This window comes from Oncorhynchus kisutch, linkage group LG13 (genome assembly GCF_002021735.2).
Source record: "Oncorhynchus kisutch isolate 150728-3 linkage group LG13, Okis_V2, whole genome shotgun sequence".
Taxonomy (NCBI): domain Eukaryota; kingdom Metazoa; phylum Chordata; class Actinopteri; order Salmoniformes; family Salmonidae; genus Oncorhynchus; species Oncorhynchus kisutch.
The window spans coordinates 46,610,172-46,636,516 of NC_034186.2; the positions used below are offsets into that span (position 1 = coordinate 46,610,172).

A 26,345-nucleotide genomic window follows, 5' to 3' on the forward strand; every position below is an offset into this window, starting at 1 on the left:
TGTCTATCTCTCTCTACTCTCACTCTGTGTAGAAAATGTTTGCGGCCAGCCCATACACGGATCCAGTGGTGACCCCAGAGATGGAAGTGGATCCTCTACCCATCGAGACGGGCGGAGATGGCCTCATCTGGGTGGTGGGGCCCGTGCTGGCCGTGGTCTTCATCATCTGCATCGTCATCGCCATCCTCCTCTACAAGAAGTGAGTTACGTTGTAGGAGACTCTGGGGGGGGGGGATGTAGGCTACAGGGTTTTCTGAGGAGGGACTGTGGGGAAAAGAAGATGTAGAAGAGTTAGGGAAAGAGCTAATGCTCTGTGTTAATTGGAACCAGAAACATATTGATGGCGATACCTTTACTTGATGGGGGGATATCGAAAGCCTTGTTTTAACCTCAAAGTAACTGAAATCTAAAGTATTTACATGTGTTTTTGAGGGGCTGGAGCAAGCAAGCAGTTAAAGTACTGTATCTGATTCTGGTTTAACAGTTGTAGGCAACACACTGTCTAAGAGACCACAAGCCCCGGTAGTATACTGTAACTGTGTGCAGTCATGTATGTAGAATAGGCCGGCCAAAGTTTGAGTAGGAGAAACAGGGCCTAACTTTCAGATGCTCCCTGACAATTAGTCTGACCTTGGCTTGTACCTCTGCATGCTGGTGGTAAGGGAGAGTAACATCTCTCCTCGAATCTCTCTCTCTCTCCTCTCTCCTCTCTCTCCTGCTTTCCCTCTCTCTCCCTGGTGGCTAGTGTTTCTACCTGCCCTTGGTCCTGACACCCCCCACCCCCCTCACCAAGACACACACACAGTCATAAACACACACACACACACACACACACACACACACACGGTAACACACACACACGACCCAGACCGGCTCCTCCAAATGCTGATGAGCTTTATCTAGCTAGCACTGCGAGGCGGCTGCCCCTGTGAATTTTAAAATGCTCTCTATTGATTTCTCTCTTCTCCCCCCTCTCTCTCCTTGTGTTGTGTTTTTCCCCTCTTTATATATTTATTTGAAACTCCCATTGCTTTCTCCGGAAGCAGCAAACCTGACAGGTAAGGCTTAGCCGTACTTTATTGCTGTGTGTTATTTCGGCGAGAAAATAACCTGTCTCAGCATAAAATATGTTTTTAATTAGTCGGGGTGAAAAAAATGTCAGGGAAAGAGAAGCTGGCTCACTAGATATTACTCTCGGACTTGTTTCATGGAGGGTTATTTCGACATTCAGCACTAAAGTTGTCGTAGCAGCACAGTGAGATTTTTTTGTGTGTGTGGAGGGTGGACATTTTGTTTCGGTTAGGTATTGACGGTGTGCGTCTGTGTTCCCCCCCCCCCCCCCCCCCCCCTTCAAAGCCGTAAACGAAAGGAGTCAGAGCCCAGAACAAAATGTCTGCTGAACAACGCAGAGATCACACCCCACCATCCAACAGACCCCGTGGAAATGAGACGCATCAACTTCCAAACCCCAGGTACGGTGTGGGGGACGGGACACATACAAACACAGACCAATTTAGCAGCATTGTAGGGACCTATAAGTGAATGCGTGCACATGTACACGGCCGTTCGAAAGTTTGGGCTCACTTAGAAATGTCCTCGTTTTCCATGGTAAACATACATGAAATGAGTTGCAAAATTAACAGGAAATATAGTCAAGACGTTGCCAAGGTTATAAATAATGATTTTTTATTGAAATAATAGTTGTGCCCTTCAAAACTTTGCTTTCGTCAAAGACTCCTCCATTTGCAGCAATTACTGCCTTGCAGACCTTTTGGCATTCTAGTTGTCAATTTGTTGAGGTAATCTGAAGAGATTTCACCGCATGCTTCCTGATGCACCTCCCATAAATTGGATTGGCTTGATGGGCACATCTTACATACCATACGGTCAAGCTGCTCCCACAACAGCTCAATAGCGTTGAGATTCGGTGAATGTCCTGGCCACTCCATTATAGACAGAATACCAGCTGACAGCTTCTTCCCTAAATAGTTATTGCATAGTTTGGAGCTGTGCTTTGGGTCATTGTCCTGTTGTAGGAGGATATTGGCTCCAATTAAGCGCCGTCCACAGGGCATGGCATGGCGTTGCAAAATGGAGTGATAGCCTTCCTTCTTCAAGATCCCTTTTACCCTGCACAAATCTCCCACTTTACCACCACCAAAGAACCCCCAGACCATCACATTGCCTCCACAATGCTTGAAAGATGGCGTTCATTTTTTCTGCGAGTGTTCTTCTTTGTGATCCGAACACCTCAAACTTAGATTCGTCTTTTCATTACACTTTTTTTCCAATCTTCCTCTGTCCAGTGTCTGTGTTCTTTTGCCCATCTAAATCTTTTCTTTTTATTGGCGAGTCTGAAATATGGCTTTTTCTTTGCAACTCTGCCTAGAAGGCCAGCATCCCGGAGTCGCCTCTTCACTTTTGATGTTGAGACTGGTGTTTTGATGGGTACTATTTAATGAAGCTGCCAGTTGAGGACTTGTGAGGCGTCTGTTTCTCAAACTAGATACTCTAATGTACTTGTCCTCTTGCTCAGTTGTGCACCGGGGCCTCCCAATCCTCTTTCTATTCTGGTTAGAGCCAGTTTGCGCTATTCTGTGAAGGGAGTAGTACACAGAGCTGTACGAGATCTTCAGTTTCTTGGCAATTTCTGGCATGGAATAGCCTTCATTTCTCAGAACAAAAATAGACTGACGAGTTTGAGAAGAAAGTTATTGGTTTCTGGCCATTTTGAGCCTGTAATCGAACCCACAAATGCTGATGCTCCAGATACACAACTAGTCTAAAGAAGGCAAGTTTTATTGCTTCTTTAATCAGGACAACCTTTTTCAGCTGTGCTAACATACTTGCAAAATGGTTTTCTAATGATCAATAAGCCTTTTAAAATGATACACTTGGATTAGCTAACACAACGTGCCATTGGAACACAGGTGTGATGGTTGCTGGAATTGGGCCTATGTACTGTAGATATTCCATTGAAAATCTGCCGTTCCCAGCTACAATAGTCATTTTCAACATTAACCATGTCTACACTGTATTTCTGTTCAATTTGATGTTATTTTAACGGACAAAACATTTGCTTTACCTTCAAAAACAAGGACATTTCTAAGTGACCCCAAACTTTTGAACGGTAGTGTATGCAAACACCCACCACAAACACTCAACACTTGTACATACATACTTTTTTAGGAAAATGCACACCCTCGTACACGAACAATAAAACACCCCTCACACATTGACATACACATGGAACATAAAGACATCCATACTCTCACCAGCTTATGCACATACAAACATGTTCATGCATACACCCAAATGACCTCACACAATTATCATGTGAAAAAAAATGTGAATGGCTCATGTATCACTAAAAACATTGGTGGATTTCAGACTTTCAGTCCCATCAGCTCAATTAAACTATATTTGAAATGTTTTGAATGTAGACCAATGCTGTGTTTTGTGCTGATACTTAATCTGTGTTTCTCCATCTACCCATACATACTACTACAAACCAACCATTCACAATAACCACAACCATTGGATCTCTAAAATTATAAAGATTAGAGATTGTTTTTGTAGTATAGCACCTTTCTCAAAACCTCGTCCTGTACTTTTAGTCCACTTTTCTGTCCTTCCACCATCACTGTCCTCAAGTATTATGTTGTTCATCATCTTGGCTGGAAAAGCCCTCTCCGTTAAAAGACAAGAACACTTGATCCTGCTCTCATTTTCTCCGGGCTCCTCCGTCTAAAGCCTTGGCTGACATTTCCCCATGGCTTCTGTCTGGCCTCGTTGTCTGTCTACACCCTGTGACCTTGTCACACATTCCGCCGTCCTTGTCTTTTCTCCTTACTCCCTTGTTTCCTCTGTTCATCTCTCGCTCCCCCTCTCCTTGTCTATCAGTCATCAGTCTTCTGTCGCCAATCTTCAGTCCATCAAAAGGCTCACATTTCAAAGGACCTAATCTCCTGTGCTGCATGGTGAACTCGGGATTTGGTGCAGGCAGCCTATACTTGTAACCCCCACCCTGTTTGTACATTGGAGGACAGAGCGAAATCATTGGACTCCCGACAGACAGACAGACAGACAGACAGACAGACAGACAGACAGACAGACAGACAGACAGACAGGCAGGCAGGCAGGCAGACAGACAGACAGACAGGCAGACAGACAGGCAGACAGACAGACAGACAGACAGACAGACAGACAGACAGACAGACAGACAGACAGACAGACAGACAGACAGACAGACAGACAGACAGAGGTTCCAGTAGATTGAACCCCTCTCCTTTATCACACACTCTCGGATGTAGGGCTCGCACCCTCACCACCGGTCCTGTAATAGCAGAGAAAATGAGCATGATGGCCTTTGGTCGTATTTGTGTCTGCTTTCCTTCCAGTACATTCCCTCCTCCGCGTCTCTCCTCTCCTCCTCCTCCTCCGCTCCTTAAAGAATAATGAAAAACCTTATTACGGTGGCTCTCTCTATCACACACACACACACACACACACACACACACACACACACACACACACACACATTCTACGTATTATTAAGTGAATCCCCTTCTCCTTTTGCCTATTACTGTCGTTCCATTGAATTCAATGTCATTATCTCTTCACTCGGTGAGATGTTAATTTAAACAGACATTTTAGCGCAATTAAGCTGGGCGGAGAACATTTTCGAACATCCCCATTAGCTAATAGTGGCCATTGTTCAAACGAGCATACTCTACTACACTTGGAGGGCCCTCCAGTCCAACCCAAAGGAGCATATGTCACCAAGCCCATGCCTGCGCAGTGGCCACTGCCTTGGGTTAGCATGAAATATGTTTTAGATGATATGTCAGATGCTAAACTAGACTATAGTCTAGGCGTGTGTATTTGCGTGTGTTCGTGCTGCGCTGGCGCCCTCTCGTCCTTATCTTTAGGTTTGTACTCCGGGTCTGTCTCCAGACTCGCCTGGCTAATGAAGCACAACTTAGTTGATATCTGTCATCTCCCCCTCCAAACCCACTCCTCCCCGTCTATAGCTATTAGTTATCTCTCTCTCTTTTTCTTTTCCTCATTTTGTGCCTCCTACAGCTATTAACCTCTCTCTCGCTCTCTTCCTATCTCTGTCTCCATTCTTTCCCACTTTTTTCCTTCTTTTCATATTTTTCTGTCCCCTGTCATCTGTCTGCATTTTCTGGTTCCTTTCTTTCTGTGCTTTTGCTTTTAATCTCTCTCTCTCTCTCTGTCTCTGTCTCTCTCTCTCTCTCTGTCTCTCTCTCTCTCTCTCTCTCTCTCTCTCTCTCTCTCTCTCTCTCTCTCTCTCTCTCTCTCTCTGAGGGCCACTTTCCCACATCTCCAAATCCAACTCTCAGAGGTCTCCGCTCTAATCATCTCACTTCCTGCCAAGCCCTCTGGTCGGAGGCTGACTTCCTCTACCAGGCCTGCAGGAGAATACCGTGCTCTGCTCACTTATGCATCCACACACTTACACAGACACATACAGAAAGTATTCACGCCCCTCGACTTTTTCCACATTTTGTTGTGTTACAAAGTGGGATTCAAATTGATTTAATTGCCTTTTTTTTGTGTTAATGATCTACACGAAATACTCTGTTTTGTCAAAGTGGAAGAAGAATTTGAACATTACATTTTTTTAATGGAAAATAAAACACTAATATAACTTGATTAGATAAGTATTCAACCCCCTAAGTCAATACATCCTTTGGCAGCGATTGCAGCTGTCAGAGTCTTTCTGGGTAAGTCTCTAAGAACTTTGCACACCTGGATTGTTCAATATTTGCACATTGTTCTTTTAAATATCCTTGTCTTTTCTCCTTACTTCCTTGTTTCTTCTGTTCATCTCTCGCTCCCCCGCTCTGTCGAGTTGGTTGATGATCATTGCTAGACGGCCATTTTCAAGTCTTGCCATAGATTTTCAAGACGACTTAAGTCAAACCTGTAACTAGGCCACTCAGGAACGTTCAATGTCGTCTTGGTAAGCAGCTCCAGTGTAGATTTGGCCTTGTGTTTTAGGCAATTGTTGAATTACCTGCTTAAAAGGGGAATTTGTCTCCCATTGTTTGTTGGAAAGCAGTCTGAACCAAGTTTTCCTCTAGGGTGTTGCCTGTGCTTTGCTCTATTCCATTCATTTTTTATCCCAAATAACTCCCTAGTCTCAGTGATGTGTTGTGTTGGATTTGCCCCAAACATAACACTTTGTATTCAGAACAAAAAGTTTATTTCTTTGCCAAATTTTGGGGAGTATTACTTCAGTGCATATTTTGGAATATTTTTATTCTGTACAGACTTCCTTCTTTTCACTCTGTCATCTATGTTAATATTGTGGAGTAACTAAAATGTTGTTGATCCATCCTCAGTTATCTCCTATCACAGCCATTAAACTCTAACTGTTTTAAAGTCACCATTGGCTTCATGGTGAAAACCCTGAGCGGTTTCCTTCCACTCCGGCAACTGAGTTAGGAAGTGTTCCTGTATCTTTGTAGTGACTGGGTGTATTGATAGACCATCCTAAGTGTAATTAATCACTTCACCATGCTCAAAGGGATATTCAATAGTCTTCTTTACGAGCCGACGGAAAACCTCGCTGGTCTTTGTGGTTGAATCTGTGCTTGAAATCCACTGCTCGACTGAGGGACCTTACAGATAATTGTATGTGTGGGGAACAGAGATGAGGTAGTCATGTAAAAAAATCACATTACTGCACAAAGAGTCCACGCAACTTATTGTGTGACTTGTTAAGCACATTTTTACTCGCAAATTTAATTTGGCTTGCCGTAACAAAGGGGTTGAATACTTACTGACTCAAGACAGTTCAGCTTTTCATTTTTTTTTTTTTATTCATTTTGTAAACATTTCTAAAAACATAATTCCACTTTGATATTATGGGGTGTTGTGTGTGTGGATCAGTGACACAAAAATCTAAATTGAATCATTTCACGCTGTGACACAACTAAATGTGGAAGAATTCAAGGGATGTGAATACTTTCCGAAGGCACCGTGCACACAAATACATGCTCCAACCCCACGCTTGCATCGGGAACGCCTCGTCTTTGTGTTCAGCTACACTGTCTTCCCACAAGTCGTCGAAATCAGGTGGCACGCGCACACACCGCCGGGATGATACATTATGTTTTTGAACCGGAGATTTGTCCCCCCCCCCCCCCCCCCCCTCCGTTTAATTAGTTATTGTCACAGTGAAATCAGAGAAAGGGGATGTCGCACGTCTTCGTCCCCATCTTTCTGCACTCGTCTGCTGATTTCCTGACCTGCTCATTCCCTTCTCGTTACGCCCAGTTTCTCTTCGTGGAAATTGCCAATTGAGTCAGATTCTCAACTCAGAGAAGCCTGGCCGGATGACTTACGGGATGGTACAGAAGTATGAATCGTAGTTAGGAGTTAGCCCTTTGGGTACACCCAGCCACTCATCTCTGAAGTGTGGTACGGGTTTCTAAGGTCACACTTTGAGGACCGGAAACCGTGTCCTCTGAGGACTTCCATTGAGATGACCTGTAAACCTTTTGGTCACTACCTTTTGTGCACATCCGCTGTTTCGTTTCCTTGCTTTCTCTTGTGCATATGACCAGAAGTATGTTTTGTCTCTGTCGGAAGAAAACCTGTAGCTGCTGGAAATAAAGTGTTGCTCTGCATCTTCATAAATGGTCAAATACGGCAGTTTTTCCATTCCCTGAAAGCTTTTTGGCGGAGATTTTTTGTTATAACAGTGATGGTTTACTCAAATGGCAAGTGTTTCTCCTTGCTGTTCTCCTTACAATGTAGTTTGAGGGCTACAGTAAGGCCACAATATGCAACGCTAAAACGGAGTTCACGTACTCAATCTTTTCACCACCAAGTGTGCTTGCCGTGTACAGTATTTGTATTTGCTGCAGCATTTGTACTTATAATCTAGAGTATGCATCTACGCTTCATTGGGCTACCGTGTGCTAGCGGTCCATGAGTGTTTTCAAAAGAAAATGCTTTTGTGGCCCTGAAACTGAATTTGCACTCCTTTCGAGTCCCGAGCAGTAAGCAGCTGCAGTGCCGAGCTTCAGTGACCTCATCTTGACCAAACAGACAGGTGTGAGGAGCACGGCCTAAGTTGGCCCTCTTTCTGCCCGAGTAGAAAGACAGACAGAGACCTAAGAGGGTGTGGCTGTGACGCAGCTTTTACCTTCATGGATCTTCTTGACAGACGTTGTACTGTCAGAACTGCTTCCTTTCGCACCAGCTCAGACTTCTGGACAAAGGGGCTTTTCACCATTCATTTTTCAGAAGATATATAAGCCGTTTCCCTTTCTTTCTTTCTTCCTTCCTTTATTTCTTTCTCTCACTCTCTTTTATGATGGCAATTTTCTTACCTCTGTTTATGTACGAGAAACAAAATCAATTTCTGACCCACACTATGGCCAGGCAGCTTGATAGAGGAGTTTCAATTGGGCAGGAGTGATGGACGCCTGTGCCAAACAAACAGCTTGTGCTGCCACCGCGGCACTGATTTTGCCAGTGGGTGGGAGGAGGGTCAAGGTATGCTGCTGAATGTGTGGCCTACTTTCCCCCTGCCTGTCTGACAGGCTGGCTTCAAATCCAACACTCCCTGTGAAGGACCTCAATAATTCTGGGACAGGGGAGGATCTGTACAAAAATAACCCAAAGAATAGTGATTAATAACATAGTTAAACATTTGTGAATAAGTGAAGGATTGAGATCATTTGCATCTCTGTATGTGTGTTTCTTCGCCTTTTATAATTTTGTAAATTTTTTGGATTTTTAAGTTGCCTTTGCATTTCAACATTTTTTTAACAAGTTTTCCTTCCTTTTTTATGTTTGCTATTCTTCACAGATTCTGGTCTGAGCAGTCCTCTAAGTGATGCCGATTTTGACTATGAAAGTTAGTCCCTACGCATTTAGCTCCTGTGTTTGTCCTCTCGCATTATTTTTGATTTTCTAGCATTGCCCCCATTTACAACGTTTATTTCCCACACGTTGCAATTTCAGCACTAATTTTCTTTTTTTTCTTTCGTAACCCAGCTGTTTCGACTTTGGTTGGATTTTCAGTTGCGTTATTCACACAAAGCTGTTTGGCTGCGCATTAATCCACTACACGTAACCTCTGCGATCACTTCTGCTGATGTAAAGATGAGGTTTTTGCAGGAGTTCTGTCTTCTCTCTCACTCCCCTTGCTCCCCTCCCTCCACCCCCACCACTGCTTCAATTCCAATCTAAACTGACTGGGTCTTTCTGCAGTCTACGAGATAACGAGCGGAATTAATTAAAGACCCTGGCAAACGATGGTTCGACATTTGATCGTCTCCCTCTCGCAGGGGGAAAAAAGGAAAATCTGTTTTTTTTTCCTTCAACGCCGAGGCACGCTGAGAGTGTCTTCTCTTTTATATGTAAATAAACATATATAAACAGGCCAGTGGCTGGGGCTATCAAAAGGAATATTTTTTCCCCAGGCATATCGACTGCAGATCGGAGATTGGAAATGTTTAATCAGACGCTAGTTGTGTTTCTCCGTGCCCATTGATCGCTGCTGTTAATTGCTGAGAAACAAACGGAGGGACTACTTCGATATTGGAGGGAAAGACTGTGGGAGAAGAGGGGGGTGGGGTAGAGGAGGAGGAGGTGGGGGTGGGGGGTGGACAACAACTTGTCCTTGAAAGACTTTACATGTGATCGACTCATTTGTCTTTGGCAGGCCCAATAATAATAATAATGATTTGGGGGGGGGGTGCTTAAATTTGTACTATTTCACCTTTTTTCTCTGAGCCCTGGTTAAACATTGTACAATAATGAACAGGGTACCAATAGGTGCCATTTCAGATGCAGTCCCACTGTCTGTGTTGATACAGAGAATATTTTGTCGAGTTAGGCAGGATTCAAGATGAAAATAGACTGTCTCCATAAGCACCAACTTGGAGCGCAATGCATTGTGGGTTGTATTCATAAAAAAAACAGTTTAGATGTATTGCTTGTTTTAAACAGACTGAGAGCCCAAATGAACGCCAGTAAAATTATACTAGACAGCTATTATTTACTCGTCCGTGCTTTTGTTAAATTAATGAAGCAAACGTCAGTCCAATTCATATCCATTTCCTTTAAGTTGAAATAAACACAGTTAATACTAGTTTCACATATGCCAGTGGGCTTACGTTCTTTTGTAAATCCCAGGTTACAGTTCCTTTTTTCCAAACCAAACACTTAAACCGTAGCCTCCGCAGGCTGTAGCAACTGTCCTGCATATATAGTACATCTGAGGCAGTACGATTGGCTGTAGATAGGCACTGAGGTACTAAGTGTTTGAGTACAACGCTGTCTGCCACTGAAACACTAAGCGCACTCTGCTTTTGATCTTGCCGCTAACAAACAGCTCTCTTTATTTTTTCCCCAAAGGAGAAAATAAGGGTAGGCGGCGTCCTCGTTTGCGTCCGTTCTTTTCGCCTTATAGCTCCTGATACCTTTTCCCGTTGAGTTTGTGGGATAACAAATGGACAGCCCAAGTCGAATTCTTCCGATTTCTAACCCGCATTCGTTGTTAATAAATGCACCATCCGGCAATGATTAATAACAAGTTTCCAGCCGGTGCCATAGGAAAGTAGAATGCAATGTTAGCTCAGTCAGAAACTGATGTTTGAGCAAACAAATTTAGGAACTTGTCCTAATACAACTACATCGGGGGGGGGCTTGCTAATACTGCTCTTCCCATGCAAGGTTTTGTTTATTAATTCAACTTAAGATAATAAATCATTGAACATAACCATTCTTAGAGGAGTATTGAGAAGGTTGATTTATTTGGCGTCACACAAAGGATCGTCAGATTGGTTCACTTATTGACAAAATGAAGACATGCTATTGAACTGTAAAAGTCAGTGCTTGAATTTGGCCGGTGCTGGGCCCGTGACATTTCAACTACATCTCTTATGCTCTAAAATATGAACACCAGCACCGTTAAAATTACATTTTAGCACCGGCCCCTAAAATGAGTACAGGCACTTTTTTCATTTCACTGATAATAATACAATAATAACTTCAATCAGTGGGCCTTATTCAATCAGTGGGCCTTATTCAATCAGTGGGCCTTATTCAATCAGTGGGCCATATTCAATCAGTGGGTCTTTAGACGATCTAGTGTGATCCACCTTTGAACCAGTCCTCTAATACAACACAGCATGTCCAGTCATCAACTAGAACTGTGGTGTTCAGTGCCCCAACCTCCATTATTCCCTGTGTCTCCTATATCCCTGTTATATCCCTATAATCTTTGCTAATCCCCATGTAATTGTCGGCGTAACATTGTTCCTTTCATTTTTTAAAATTACCATCACTAATTGGGAGTGACGCCAGGGAGGGTCGAGTGTCCCCTCCCCGACAAAACAAAACATTTGTGATCCCGTCGACATTCGGGAGGACGCTAAGCGCCACGCAAATGGGATAAATTTAGGATGCTTAATCTGATCACGCCGATTTTGCACGCCCAAGGACGTCATCAAGATTTAGACAACTTTTGACCTCCATTTGCAGAAAGCAACAAAGTGGGCTTAAGCTCCTTTTAAAAATATGACTAGCGTTATGTTCCGTGCCGGGGATATGTCCAGGGACAGGCCAACAATATATGACTCCACCGTATTCCATTACATGCCCAGCATTATGCTCCTAAATGGATTAGCTCCAGTGTACACACACAGCCCCGCCAATAACGTTACAGCACATTGCCTGGTGCACTTGGAGAGCTATAGAGAAAAAGTCGCTAAAATATCCCCAGTACTGACTCGGCTGGTTTGAATATGACTATATTTCTAGGGCTGCTGGGAAGGCGGTAGTGGTGGACGAGTGCCTACAGAGACCATGCAAAAATTGCCTTTAACCGACTGCGCAGGTTCTAACATTTTGGGTGGTGTGGAGACTGGGTAGAGGTGTCCTTAAGGGCCCAGGGTTTTGGATGCTTTTTTGATGGCCCGGCTGAAAGCCATAAAAGGGTGTCTGTGACTGATCCTAGCGTCATGCTTGCTTGGCCTTGGCTGACTGGAGTGGAGCAGCTCGCTGCGTCATCGCGTCACTCACCACTGTCACTATAACCTTCCCCTCTTGACCCCCTCCCCCTCGTCCATCTCATCCAACCCAAACCCCAGGCCAGGGCTCGTCAACTGTCCCCTAACCCCTAACCCCTGAACTAGGTAGACAGAAGCCAGATTAGTTTACAGATGCAGTGATGTAGAGGTACTTCATTGTGGCAACATTTTGACTGCTTGTTTTAATCTAAATATATTTTTCAGAAAACAAAAAAACTGAGGCCTTAGTTTTCCTGGCTGATGGGAAATGAGTGTTGTTATTTTGTGTGAAATGCCACTCGAAAATGAGGTGACGTTATTTACGGTTTGAGTTAATTCCCATATTAAATATTTGTGCCTCTGGATGTGAAAAAAAGATTTTCACAGGCAGCTTTTATGCTATTGTTATTAGCTCTTCCTTGTCACAGTGAACCGGTTAAGAGAAAGCTCTAGTTTTTTTCCCCTCTTACCCTAGCATAGAAACTATAATTCCTTTTTGTTTTTGTGCACTGAGGAGTGATGAACAATTTATGTCAACATTGCATCATATTGGCTCCAAAGGCTAAACTCAAGGGGTGTTATTTCTCCTTTATTATTTCCCCCATCAAAAACCGAGGTTTGTTGCCTTGTCTCTGTTGCCAAGCTATTAAAAGCCGCGTCTCTCTGTAGACTTGAGCGGTAATTGGTCGGGGGGTTCTTTCTCACCATAGCAATCACCCATTGGTTGTCCTTCATCTGCGGCCCTATAACTTGTGCACCATTACGAAGGGGAATAGTAGTGAGTGTGCAGAATAAAAATTTGAGCTCCGGCCTGGTCTCAACTGTATTCCCTAACATCACCCATCAACTCCATACGGACTGTGTGTTTGAATTCCAGAATGTTCCCTAGTATTCCCTCTCTCCCTTGTCACTTAAGGCTTTGTCACTCACCCCCCCCCCCCCCCCCCCCCCTCTGTCTCCTCTGCAGCTAGCAGAACCGCATTATCCACAACCGCCATTCCCCCCAAACCCTTGTCCTGTCATTCTCTTAACTTTTTGAGGGTTTTAGCCTCTCACTTCAAATGCCATGACAGCTGTACTGATGCATTTTATTTCTATCCCTCCTTCCCCACCTCCCTCGGTTCTCTCTCTCTTCATCTGTGTGGTGAACAGGTATGATGAATCATCCACCCATCCCTATCGCAGAGCTGGCTGAACACACAGAGCTTCTCAAAGCCAACGACAACCTGAAGCTCTCCCAGGAATATGAGGTGAGTGGGCTGGGATCAGAGGTTAAGGGTTAAAGTTGGGTCTCTGGTGAGGTAGGATGGTGTAGGGGGAAGTTGCGTCTAGATGCTGATCTTGGGTCAGTTTTGCGTTTTCCACACTAATGGTTAAGGTTAGGATTTGGGGAGAGGAAGCTAATCCTTGATCTGTTCCTAGGAGAAACTTCACCCCTGACCAGGGTAGAATGAGATTACTGGGATTCCAAGGTTTTAGTGAACTGACTGTATTAACATTGTAGTGGCATGTTATCTAATCAAAGTTGGCGTTGTAATATACAGTATAATCAAAGCTCCGCCACATCCTCTTCAATTGGGCGAAAAATAGTGAATCAACACAAATTACATTCTATACTTAAATGTTGGGTTTCCAGACAACCCTTCCCCCAATGCAATTTCATAATCCTACCAAAAATAACTGAGCACTTATTCCGTCATAATGCATCTAGTCCCACACTAGTCAACCACCCTTAAGATTCTAAGCTGTAGCATGGTGGATCTACACACACACACACACACACACACGGGCGAGCATGAAGCCGAGCTGTCGAAGCCCCGAGTGCAGCCAGGGAGGTTATAAATGAACCCCGCCGCTGATTAGAAATCAGGATCGCTGAATCAGCCCTCGTTTGCATACAGCAATATCATCCCTCAGAGCATCAGAGCTGCACCAGGGAGAGTTGTGGGTACTGTAGTACTGGATGCCAACAGTAGAACCACAGTTAAGCCGGCGGTGGATGTTGGGATAATGACTGCTTGCAGCCATACAGTACATCTTCTTCTTATCTATTATTTATACATCTGGGTTGGACCGTGTACCAAATCGACTTCCCTTCACACGGGCGAGGCAGAGAAGGAGGAGGGTATCGAGTCATCGGTGAGGGTTTGGAAAAGAGTGACTTGTTGCCACTTCGGAAACACTTTGGTACAACGCAAAGTTCTTAATTACTTGGCTCCGAAAGGAATGCTACTTGCAGTGCACTCCTCTCTCTCTCTCTCTCTCTCTCTCTCTCTCTCTCTCTCTCTCTCTCTCTCTCTCTCTCTCTCTCTCTCTCTCTCTCTCTCTCCATCTCTCTCTCTCTCCATCTCTCTCTCTCTCTCCATCTCTCTCTCTCTCTCCATCTCTCTCCATCTCTCTCTCTCTCTCTCTCGCTCCCCCTCTCCATCTCGCTCCCCCAGAAAAATAAATGACCAAATTAAATGGAGAAGTGTAATTTTCATTTTGTTATTTTCTTGATGAATGGCTGCTCATCTGGGCGTCTTGGCTTGCCAAGCCCGGACTCTTTGGGGCTCTGAGTGATTGGTTTTTCTAGTGTGGCGGGATGGAGGTGGGAGGAGAGGAGGAGGGAGGGAAGAAAGCGTAGATAGGAGAGGGGTGAGGAAGGGGAGCTCGGTTAATGATCAGGAAGGCAGTACAGGAGCTGGATGGAGAGGCGCGGCATATCTTCAGAGAATCTACATAGCAGGTGTGGCTGGTGGAGGTTCCGGAAACAGGGACGGGGAGGAAACTTTTTCGAAGGGTCCATCATCGCCTAAAGCTATGGAATATACTGAGGAGGTGGAGTAACTAATCCATCAGGTGTCAGCAATAACACGCCCCATTCAAGAAAGGCCTACCCCCTTTTTATGGGAGCTGTCACTCATACTCATCCCCTTGGCTACACCTTTTTGTCATTATAGGGGAAGTGGAGGAGGGAGAGGACTGTTAAAGTCGAAACCACACTCGCCCTATTATACAAACACACACACACTCACGCCTTCAAGAGAGCACTACTACACACAAAATAATCCCAGTCAGCCTCAGGGGAGACCAGACAAGAGAAAAAGAGAAGGAGAAGGATGGGATGAGAGAGAGAGACAGAGATGGGGACAATGCGGAGCAGGTTCTCCTTGTGCCGAGCTGGCTGTCTGTTATTTCACTGTGATGATTGCGGGTAAACTGTTACATCAGGCTCCTATTTGGACTTTATTTAGCCTCAATCTCTGTTCCCTGCGCCAGGCCCTAACCGAAAACATCCTTCAAGCTAGCACCAGGGCCCGCGAGCGAGCGCCGAATCATAATGGAATACTAAATTACCCTGACAAGGGAATAGAATATTTATCCGGAAATCTCGTATTCCAAGCGCGGGCAGCATTTGTCTTGCCAGCAGTGTCGGGGCCCAGGAACCTGGTTTATTCCCCCTCTCTCTTTTTCTCCCTAAGAGAAGAGCTGCCACCTTGATCAATATTTCCATTGCCATTGTGCACTGTCTACATTAAAGAGATGACGAAGCCACCTGCGCAGACGTTTATGTTTGAAGTGGGCACGGAGCAACTGCTAATGAGGCTGTTGTTCCCTTGTTTATTTTTTCATTTTTTTCTTGCTTTCTCTCTCTATCTCTCTATTGTTGTGTTCCTTTCTGTGCCTTCCCTCTCTGTATCTTTCCTTCGTCTCCTTTCTGAGGGTGTCTTATTGTGCGTGTGTGTGTGTGTGTGTGTGTGTGTGTGTGTGTGTGTGTGTGTGTGTGTGTGTGTGTGTGTGTTCTATCCTGTCCCACAGTCCATCGATCCGGGCCAGCAATTTACATGGGAACACTCCAACCTGGAGGTGAACAAGCCCAAAAACCGCTATGCCAATGTCATCGCCTACGACCACTCCCGCGTCATCCTTGCACCCATCGAAGGTAAGACTAGACACTTTTATGAACTTTTTACCCCACCAATTGCAACTTCAATACTATGTGTTGGTCTATTATGTCTTGCAGTCCAAGGTTTGAGGTAGACTGACTGCCCAATACTCTTTGGTCTCATCTTATTTGATCTTATGAAATGACCATTGGTGCATAGTTGAGAACATTGCCAGAGGAGCTCACCCTTCAACAGTGAAAGTCTCCTAGCGTTCGTCATAGCCAGGTGAACTCGCCACCCTTCAACCCTGCCGAGCTCTCAACCTCTCTCCACCTTTTTCTGCAACTTATCCATTTAGACTTGATTTTGACAGTTTGCAATAAGCCCAATTTAAGAGTGCAACAGCACACATGACAAAATCATCCCTGGCAAAGCGTCCATAAATACATAAATTAATCAAGTCTGAAATTTCCATTTTACAGTGCAGTGATTTTGCCATTAGTCACAGCAGTAGAACAATTCATGTATGCAGCCATTTGCTGTTCACTTAGCTATGACTAACGCCAATGCGCCACAATCGCATTGTGCGACGTGGAATCCTTTTTAATGACGTTTGCCTTTTCTCTCTCTTTCTCTCCCCCACCCCACGGTTCTCGCCACGCTCTTTGTCGCATCTCCCTACTCTTAAATTAGCCCAGTCGAGTGTTTCATTGTTTGTCGCTTGAGTTTTAGAGTTATAACTAGTATGTTATACTTCTGATAAAGGAAGGCGTGTGACATTCAACCATATTTTATTAGTTGATAGAAGAGTAGATTCTAGTCTAGATAACTGTAAATACAATTAAGTAGGGTCATTGAGGTTACAGATTGCCTGGTTAAAGATAGATACAATGGTCGGAGGATACGTTGGAGACTAAACGAATGGTATTCTCAGAGCTCCCATATATTATATATGCATTTTCCTAAAGAATGTATTGTGGTGGGTGGCATGTGTATGGCGTCAAAGGCTTTGGACATTGGGACATATTAAGCTGACAGGGTCTCAAGAGCATACACACATAGACTATGGCTATTTTTGGCAGAGAGGAACGATGAGCTACATTTGACTATTTCACACACACACACAAAGATAGACCTACACTACATGACCAAAAGTATGTGGAAGCCTGCTTGTCGAACATCTCATTCCAAAATCATTAATATGGAGTTGTTCCCCCCTTTGCTGCTATAACAGCCTCTACTCTTCTGGGAAGGCTTTCCACTAGATGTTGGAACATTGCTGCGGGGACTTGCTTCCATTCAACCACAAGAGCATTAGTGAGGTTGGGTGATTAGACCTGGCTCGCATTCGGCATTCCAATTCATCCTAAAGGTGTTCGATGGGGTTGAGGTCAGTTCTTCCAGACCGATCTTGACAAACCATTTCTCTATGGCGCTTGCTTTGTGCATGGGGGCATTGTCATGCTGAAACAGGAAAGGACCTTCCCCAAACTGTCGCCACAAAGTTGGAAGCACAGAATTGTCTAAAATATAATTGTATGCTGTAGCGTTAAGATTTCACTTCATTGGAACTCTTGGGCCTAGCCCGAACCATGAAAAACAGCTCCAGACCATTATTCCTCCTCCACCAAACATTACAGTTGGCACAGCATTCCGGCAGGTAGCGTTCTCCTAGCATCCGCCAAACCCAGATTCGTCCATCGGGCTGCTAGATGGTGAAGCGTGATTCATCACTCCAGAGAACACATTTCCACTGCTCCAGAGTCCAATGGCACCGAGCTTTACACCACTCCTGCCGATGCTTGGCATTGCACATGGTGATCTTAGGCTTGTGTGCGGCTTGTCGGCCATGGAAACCCATTTCATGAAGCTCCTGACGAACAGTTATTGTGCTGACTTTGCTTCCAGTGGCAGTTTGGAACTCAGTAGTGAGTGTTGCAACCGAGGATAGACGATATTTAGACGCTACGCACTTCTGCACTCGGTGGTCCCATTCTGTGAGTTTATATGGCCTACCACTTCGCAGTTGAGCCGTTGTTGCTCCTAGACATTTCCACTTCGCAACAACAGCACTTACAGTTGACCGGGGCAGCTCTAGCAGCGTGGACATTTTATGAACTGACTTGTTGGAAAGGTGGCATCCTATGGCGGTGCCACGTTAAAAGTCACTGAGTTCTTCAGTCAATGCTACAGCCAATGTTTGACTATGGAGATCGCATGGCTGTGTTTCGATCTCATACATACAGTGCCTTGCGAAAGTATTCGGCCCCCTTGACCTTTGCGACCTTTTGCCACATTTCAGGCTTCAAACATAAAGATATAAAACTGTATTTGTGAAGAATCAACAACAAGTGGGACACAATCATGAAGTGGAACGACATTTATTGGATATTTCAAACTTTTTTAACAAATCAAAAACTGAAAAATTGGCCGTGCAAAATTATTCAGCCCCCTTAAGTTAATACTTTGTAGCGCCACCTTTTGCTACTTTCGCAAGGCACTGTATGTCAGCGACACACAATTAGACACACTGCAGGGCTTATTCTGACACAAACACTCGCCCAGCCTGCTTACAGGAGGGCTATTTTAGCTGAGATTTAGTGGGGCCTGTGTGTGTGACAGGCCGTGGTGACGGCTGTAGAGCGATGGTGGAGAGAGGACCGCTCTGAGCACTGATTTACTCCCCAGGCCCTGCGCTCCTTACTGCACACTCCAGCATCAACACTAAATCACAACCACAACACCAGGCCAGAGAAATACATAAATAAAACATACAGAGAGAGAGAGAGAGAGAGAGAGAGAGAGAGAGAGAGAGGGGGAAAAGACGAAAGTGAAAGAAAGAAATTGAGAGGCAGAAAGGTGGGAAGAGAGAGGACACAGTGACCTAAGAACACAGCAATAAGAACAATAAGAACACAGCGAGGTCGGAAAATTGCCTGAGCAGTTAAAGTTGGCCACTTGGCTTATTAACAACCAACCATTCTAGAAATGTTCCCTTCTTCAACTCTATTACTCTCTTCTCTCAATTTCCAGGTATCATAGGCAGCGACTATATCAACGCCAACTACATAGACGGTTACAGGAAGCAGAATGCCTACATCGCAACGCAGGGTCCTTTGCCCGAGACGTTCGGAGATTTCTGGAGGATGGTGTGGGAACAGAGGGCAGCCACTGTGGTCATGATGACCAGACTGGAAGAAAAATCACGGGTAAATAACTATAGAATTGAATCTGGTGTTCCCCCTGGTCAGTGTTAGGCTTGTTCTCTGACCAAAACAGGTTGGTGCAATGTTGTTGTCTATAAGCAAGCCATAATCAGCCTAGGAATTGTGAATCGTCTTCCAACAATACGAAGAATGCCAAGTTTCTTTACCTCAGGTATCTTACCTCGTTCTCTGTTATCCTCCTCCATCTCTGCCCCTTTTATCCATTTACCTATCCCTCCGTCGTGTGTGTTCCACCCCTGTCAGATACCATCAGGGTTAGCAGGCGGCAAGCGTTGACTGTGAACGCAATGAGAGTGTTAGAACGATGCGTTTCCTGGACTAGTTGTCACATCGCATCAGGGCCTGGGAGAGGGGGTTGGGGGAGAGGGGGGGTGGCGCGTATTGAATGAATCTTCATTAGGTTAGGATGAAAAGGAAGGATAGGGTGACTGAGTGTTGGGGTGGAGGAGGGGGAGTGGTTGGGGAGCTGTCTTGGACACACTGCGTGTATCTCTGCTGAAAGGGAAACATACCCACCCTTGATTGATTGGTGGTTGTTGCTAGGGGGAGGCAGGGGGACGGGAAGATGAAGGGATGGGGAGGGGTTTGATGATTGTAGGTGAAGCCTACATGGAATGAGTTGATTTGACACTTCTTTTTTCCTTTCATTCCCCCGGTTCTCTCTGTTTATTTTCCTGGAGTGTAGAAAATGTAAAGGCATCCCAGGGCCCGAAGGTGTTGCTAATGTTTGGTATACTCAGTGTATTTCATGATGTGTAACAACATGTGAGCAATAATGTACCAAATATAAGATGAGTCTATTATTATAGGTTAAGCATTAGAATAAGCCACCTTAATATTCACAGCCATATGCAGTACCAGCCAAAAGTCTGGACACACCTACTCATTCCAGGGTTTTTCTTTATTTAAAAAATGTTCTACAGTCGTGGACAAAAGTTTTGAGAATGACACAAATATACATCTTCACAAAGTCTGCTGCCTCAGTTTGTATGATGGCAATGTGCATATACTCCAGAATGTTATGAAGAGTGATCAGATGAATTGCAATAAATTGCAAAGTCCCTCTTTGCCATGCAAATGAACTGAATCCCCCAAAAAACATTTCCACTGCATTTCAGCCCTGCCACAAAAGGACCAGCTGACATCATGTCAGTGATTCTCTCGTTAACACAGGTGTGAGTGTTGACGAGGACAGGGCTGGAGATCACTCTGTCATGCTGATTGAGTTTGAATAACCGACTGGAAGCTTCAAAAGGATGGTGATGCTTGGAATCATTGTTTTTCCTCTGTCAACCATGCAAGGTTGCTAACTGCAAGGAAACACGTGCCGTCGTCATTGTTTTTCACAAAAAGGGCTTCACAGGCAAGGATATTGCTGACAGTAAGATTGCACCTAAATCAACCATTTATCGGATCATCAAGAACTTCAAGGAGAGCGGTTCAATTGTTGTGAAGAAGGCTTCAGGGCACCGAAGAAAGTCCAGCAAGCGCCAGGACCATCTCCTAAAGTTGATTCAGCTGCAGGATTGGGGCACCACCAGTACAGAGCTTGCTCAGGAATGGCAGCAGGCAGGTGTGAGTGCATCTGCACGCACAGTGAGGTGAAGACTTTTGGAGAATGGCCTGGTGTCAAGAAGGGCAGCAAAGAAGCCACTTCCCTCCAGGAAAAACATCAGGGGCAGACTGATATTCTGCAAAAGGTACAGGGATTGGACTGCTGAGGACTGGGGTAAAGTCATTTTCTCTGATGAATCCCCTTTCTGATTGTTTGGGGCAAAAAAGCTTGTCCAGAGAAGCTTGTCCAGAGAAGACAAGGTGAGCTCTACCATCAGTCCTCTGTAAGTTTATCGATCGCATGATAAAACATTAAGTACACTTAGCATCAGGTAGCTCGGTCACAAAAATCAGAAAAGCAATCAAATTAATAATTTACCTTTGATGATCTTCGGATGTTTTTTACTCACGAGACTCCCAGTTACACAACAAATGTTCTGTTTGTTCCATAAAGATGATTTTTATATCCAAAATACCTCCGTTTGTTTGTCGCGTTATGTTCAGAAATCCACAGGAAAGAGCGGTCACAACAACGCAGACGAAAATTCCAAATAGTTTCCATTATGTCCACAGAAAAACGTTTTTTATAATCAATCCTCAGGTTGTTTTTAAAATATATAATCAATAATATATCAACCGTAAATGTCTTTCACAGTAGGAGAGGGGAAAACAATGGCTGTTCAAATTCTGTTGCGCAAGCAAAACTCATGTGACCACTTGATGCGATGTTATCGTTCTGGCTCATTTTTCAAAATAAAAGCCTGAAACTATGTCTGAAGACTGTTGACACCTTGAGGAAGCGATAGGAAAAGGAATCTGGAGCAAAGGGAGGCCATGGAACATGGAGTTTTCAAAATAGAAGCCACTTCCTGCTTTGATTTTCCTCAGGGTTACGCCTGCAATATCAGTTCTGTTATACTCACAGACAATATTTTGACAGTTTGGAAACTTTAGAGTGATTTCTATCCAATACTAAGAATAATATGCATATATTAGCAACTGAGACCGAGGAGCTGGCCGTTTACAATGGGCACCTTTTCATCCAAGCTACTCAATACTGCTCCTGCAGCCATATGAAGTTAAGAAGGAAAGAAATTCCACAAATGTACTTTTAACAAGGCACACCCGTTAATTGAAATGCATTCCAGTGGACTACCTCGTGAAGCTGGTTGAGAGAATGCCAAGAGTGTGCAAAGCTGTCATCGAGGCAAAGGGTGGCTGATTTGAAGAATCTGAAATATAAAATATATTTAGATTTGTTTAACACTTTTTTGGTTACTACATGATTCCATATGTGTTATTTCATAGTTTTGACATCTTCCCTATCATTCCACAATGTAGAAAATAGTAAAAAATAAAGAAAAACCCTTGAATGAGTAGGTGTGTCCAAACTTTTGACTGGTACCATAAGTGATAGCCTATCTCTAGGAAGTGATGTCATCAGCATTGTGGAATAATCTGAATGTTAAAGTAAGTCTGATCTGAGAGCAGTGCTGCCTTTCTTTCGATCCTATTTGTATCGACACAAGTTCCGACTACGAAGAAATGTCTCCCTATGTGGTGTTTTGGGAAGCGCATGTGATTTCTTCGGCCGTTATAGGAATGATGCATCGTTAAAACACAATAAGCTTATGTTCTATTGGGAAACCGTGTGTTCTGTGAGCCTTTTTCTTTTTAGGACGGCTGGTGAAGGAATGGGGTTCACTGTGTAATAGGATTCTGTGTGATTTTGTGTGTGGAGCGTGCGTTTTTTGCATTTGGGTGTGTATGCGTGCATGTTTGCATTTTTGTGTGAGTGTATATGTGTGAATGAATGCCATAGTTTGCCATTGTTGCGTGTTTGGGAGTGTCTGTGCACTTACCCACCTCGTCTCCTCTCTCCTCAGATCAAGTGTGACCAGTACTGGCCCAGTCGAGGAACAGAGACCTATGGGATGACCCAGGTGACTCTACTGGACACCATAGAGCTGGCCACCTTCTGCGTCCGCACCTTCTCCCTGCACAAGGTACGAGTGAGTACACAACTTTACTCCACCCATACTGAAACAAATTTCACATGATGTTGTGCTGCGAGTCACACTGCAGACTACTGTACACACGGGCAAAACATACCTCACTACACAACACAATTCAAACTGCCCTACATTTTAAATCGGACTCCCTACATTCTTACACTCCACTCCTACGTATCCACATTGCACACTATTACCACTCCAGTCCAGACGATTTATATCAATACTACTCCCTACGTCCCCTATAGAACTGAAAATACCAGGTACAGTAGTAGTTCAAAGCACTATGGCTCTGCCTTTCTCGTAGGCTTGGCGGAACCCTCCCCGTGTTTCTTCCCTCCGTCTTATTGTTTCAGCAGGAGGCTTTGTTTGTATGTCTTGTGAGGCAATCTGAGGAGAAACCAATGTGGAAATAATGTGAGGAAAGGAATAAGAATTGTCCTGAATGTGATATGAGCTGTAATATGCTGCTGTATGCAGGGCCTTGCATGGTGGGGCCCTGGGGAGAGCAAGCCCTTCAGGAGCCTGTCTGTCTGCCTCCTTGTATTGTATTGGCTTTGCGAGTTAAACTCACCAGCAGTGTATTTCTCGGCGCCGGCACTCAACACAACCTCCTGCTGCATCCAACAAGCAAATAAACAAGCAGAATGGCGGGGAATAGGTGATGGATGGAAAGGAGAAGGAAATTGTCTCTCTGTTTCTCTGTTTCTCTCTTTCTCTCTCTCTCTCTCTCTCTCTCTCTCTCTCTCTCTCTCTCTCTCTCTCTCTCTCTCTCTCTCTCTCTCTCTCTCTCTCTCTCTCTCTCTCTCTCTCTCTCTCTCTCTCTCTCTCTCTCTCCTTCTCCCAAACTATTTACTTTCTTTCCTTCTTCCCAGACCTCTTTCCTCTTCCTCTCTTGTTTGCTGTCCAATCATCTTTTAATGCCCGTCTGCCAAATAGAAGCACTTAGCTAAGTGAGAGGGAAAAAATGCTACATGCATAATTGGCCGACTTTTTATATCCCACCCTTCCCCGACTCTTGGCGGTCAAGCCGACATAAAAGAGTAGAGCTAAAAAAGGAAATGTATCTTTAAAAGTTACGACTGCAATAAGTGGGCCCTTTAAGATGTTTGTGGCGGTGTGTTTTGGTTCTGTTAAATGGAGCACAGTGCCTACGCTAAACGCTAATGCTATGTTAACAGACTGCTATGTGCTGGAGCTAAGGGGAACTAGCTAGCTGGTAACACAGGTGCTTTTGGGCTAGTTAGGTTCAGTGCTACGTGGCTAACACTATGCTAACGCATTCTGTTGCTTTATACTGGAGCTAAGTAGAGTAGCTAGCCAAGGCTAGCTAGTAGCACTGGTGCTTTTGGGCTGGTTACAATTTTTCAGGCTTGTTGTACACATCTGTTGGTTTACGGCAGCTTGTCGGCCCGTCCCTCTAGATCCCTCTGTGCTCTCTATACTCCACCCACCCCCCCTCTCTCCCCCCCTTTTCTTTCCTCTGTTTTCTCCACACGCTGCTATTCCATCTCTTTCTTACCCTCCCTCTATCCCTCACACATCTCTCCATGTTCTCTCTTCTTCCCCAGCTGTCTCTTATCCCCCCACCTCTCTCTCTATCTTTCTCTCTCTTTCTCTCTCTCTCTGTCTCTCTCTCTCTCCCCTCATTCCCTCTCTCTCTCTCTCTCTCTCTCTCTCTCTCTCTCTCCTCATTCCCTCTCTTACTCTCCTTATTTCTGGTATGGTGTCTCATTGTTCTGTTCTTGGATTTAACTGAACTCTGGTTACGGTATTTGCTTTGTAGAGAGTGTGTAACACACACACACACACACACACACACACCCTCCACACGCACACACCCTCCACACACACACACTCCCCACACACAGGCATCTATATGTGTGCGTAATGTGCAGTGACACAGAACCCTCCTGACGAGTGATAAATTCTTTAAAATAATCTGGGCACCAGCCAGCTAGTTATCCCTCCCTGCAAAGAAAGAAGCACATCCACAGCAGAAAACACAAAACCAGTGGAATGGCCATGAAATAAATAGACAAAGAATAGACAAATCCCCTCAAACTAGGTCAGTTTGCTTTTAATTAATGCATTTATTTATTCATTTATTCAGCAGAAAAGTCTGTGAGGATAGCAGAAAACGCTGCATTGAAATGCAAACGATAGCTTTAAAGAGCTTCCAGGAAGAAAGGGAAAGGGAAAACTAGAGGGCAGGGCAATGTGAGGTGTTTTTTCTCATTTTCTTTTTTGTTTTTTTTGCCGCTGGATAATGTTTTTTATGCGTTAGACGGCTTTCCAATGCGCCCTTATTACCGCTCTCTTTATGTGTCGGGCGTGTCCTCTGTTTATTGTGGTTGGCACACAGACAGGGGAACAGATTTTGGGGTAGAAACATGAATACTAGCTAAGATAGTGACATGCTAGGTCCTATATAAGAATAGGAGGCACGTTGCTAGTTTAACCAGTCTTTGAATGGGTTTGCATCGAGCCAAAAATGTGCAGCCAAATAGACATGGGGCTTGAAATCAGAGCTGTTTCACTCACACACACACACACACATTGAATTACCCGCCCCACATACACACACGTTGAATTAACCCCCACACACACCCACATGTTAAATTAACCCCTCCCCCACACAAACGCACACCCACAAGTGGAATTACCCTCCCCTCAACACACAAACTGAATTACCCCACTCCCCACACACACACATTCACATGTTGAATTACACCGCCCCCCCCCCCCCACACACACACACACGTTATATTACCCCCCATCCTACCCACACACAAACAAACATATGTTGAATTAACCCGCATCTCTCTTCTGCCCCTCCAGAATGGTTCCAGTGAGAAGCGGGAGGTACGTCAGTTCCAGTTCACAGCGTGGCCTGACCACGGTGTCCCCGAGTACCCCACCCCCTTCCTGGCTTTCCTACGCAGAGTCAAGACCTGTAACCCCCCTGACGCAGGCCCCATCATCGCCCATTGCAGGTTGGTACACACACACTCACACACTACACAGCTACAGGTAGTGTTCAGATTTCACAGCAGGGTATATAGTATATGAAAATAATACTTCTGACTGACCACACACTGTTTGGTGCAGGTTTTTGTTTCACCCCATTCAACTACTACTGCCTAAATTCTATTAGCATATCGATTGTGCTACCAGGGCTGGTAAATCCCTGGATCATTGTTATTCTAACTTCCGCGACGCATATAAGGCCCTCCCCCGCCCTCCTTTCGGAAAAGCTGACCACGACTCCATTTTGTTGCTCCTTGCCTATAGACAGAGACAAAAACAGGAAGCTCCCACGCTCAGGTCTATTCAACGCTGGTCCGACCAATCTAATTCCACGCTTCAAGATTGCTTCGATCACGTGGATTGGGATATGTTCCGCATTGCGTCAAACAACAACATTGACGAATACGCTGATTCGGTGAGCGAGTTTATTAGCAAGTGCATCGGCGATGTCATACCCACAGCAACTATTAAAACATTCCCAAACCAGAAACTGTGGATTGATGGCAGCATTCGCGTGAAACTGAAAGCGCGATCCACTGCTTTTAACCAGGGCAAGGTGACAGGAAACATGACCGAATACAAACAGTGTAGCTA

General features: G+C 44.7%; 1 protein-coding gene across 22 annotated transcripts in view; it reads left to right on the forward strand.

Annotated features, from left to right (window-relative positions):
* The window catches only part of LOC109902268 (receptor-type tyrosine-protein phosphatase S), a 275,922-nt gene that overhangs the window by 218,228 nt on the left and 31,349 nt on the right, over positions 1-26,345 (forward strand). For 9 of the 22 annotated variants that reach the window (XM_031786395.1, XM_031786402.1, XM_031786414.1 and 6 more), the window contains 9 exons: positions 33-199; positions 1,044-1,058; positions 1,357-1,472; positions 8,852-8,899; positions 13,212-13,309; positions 15,861-15,984; positions 18,962-19,137; positions 22,596-22,721; positions 25,563-25,717. In XM_031786395.1, coding sequence (XP_031642255.1) covers positions 33-199; positions 1,044-1,058; positions 1,357-1,472; positions 8,852-8,899; positions 13,212-13,309; positions 15,861-15,984; positions 18,962-19,137; positions 22,596-22,721; positions 25,563-25,717 — 1,025 coding nt within the window. The remainder of the gene's footprint in view (positions 1-32; positions 200-1,043; positions 1,059-1,356; positions 1,473-8,851; positions 8,900-13,211; positions 13,310-15,860; positions 15,985-18,961; positions 19,138-22,595; positions 22,722-25,562; positions 25,718-26,345) is intronic. The other 13 variants (XM_031786416.1, XM_031786415.1, XM_031786417.1 and 10 more) reach the window with 9 other exon arrangements.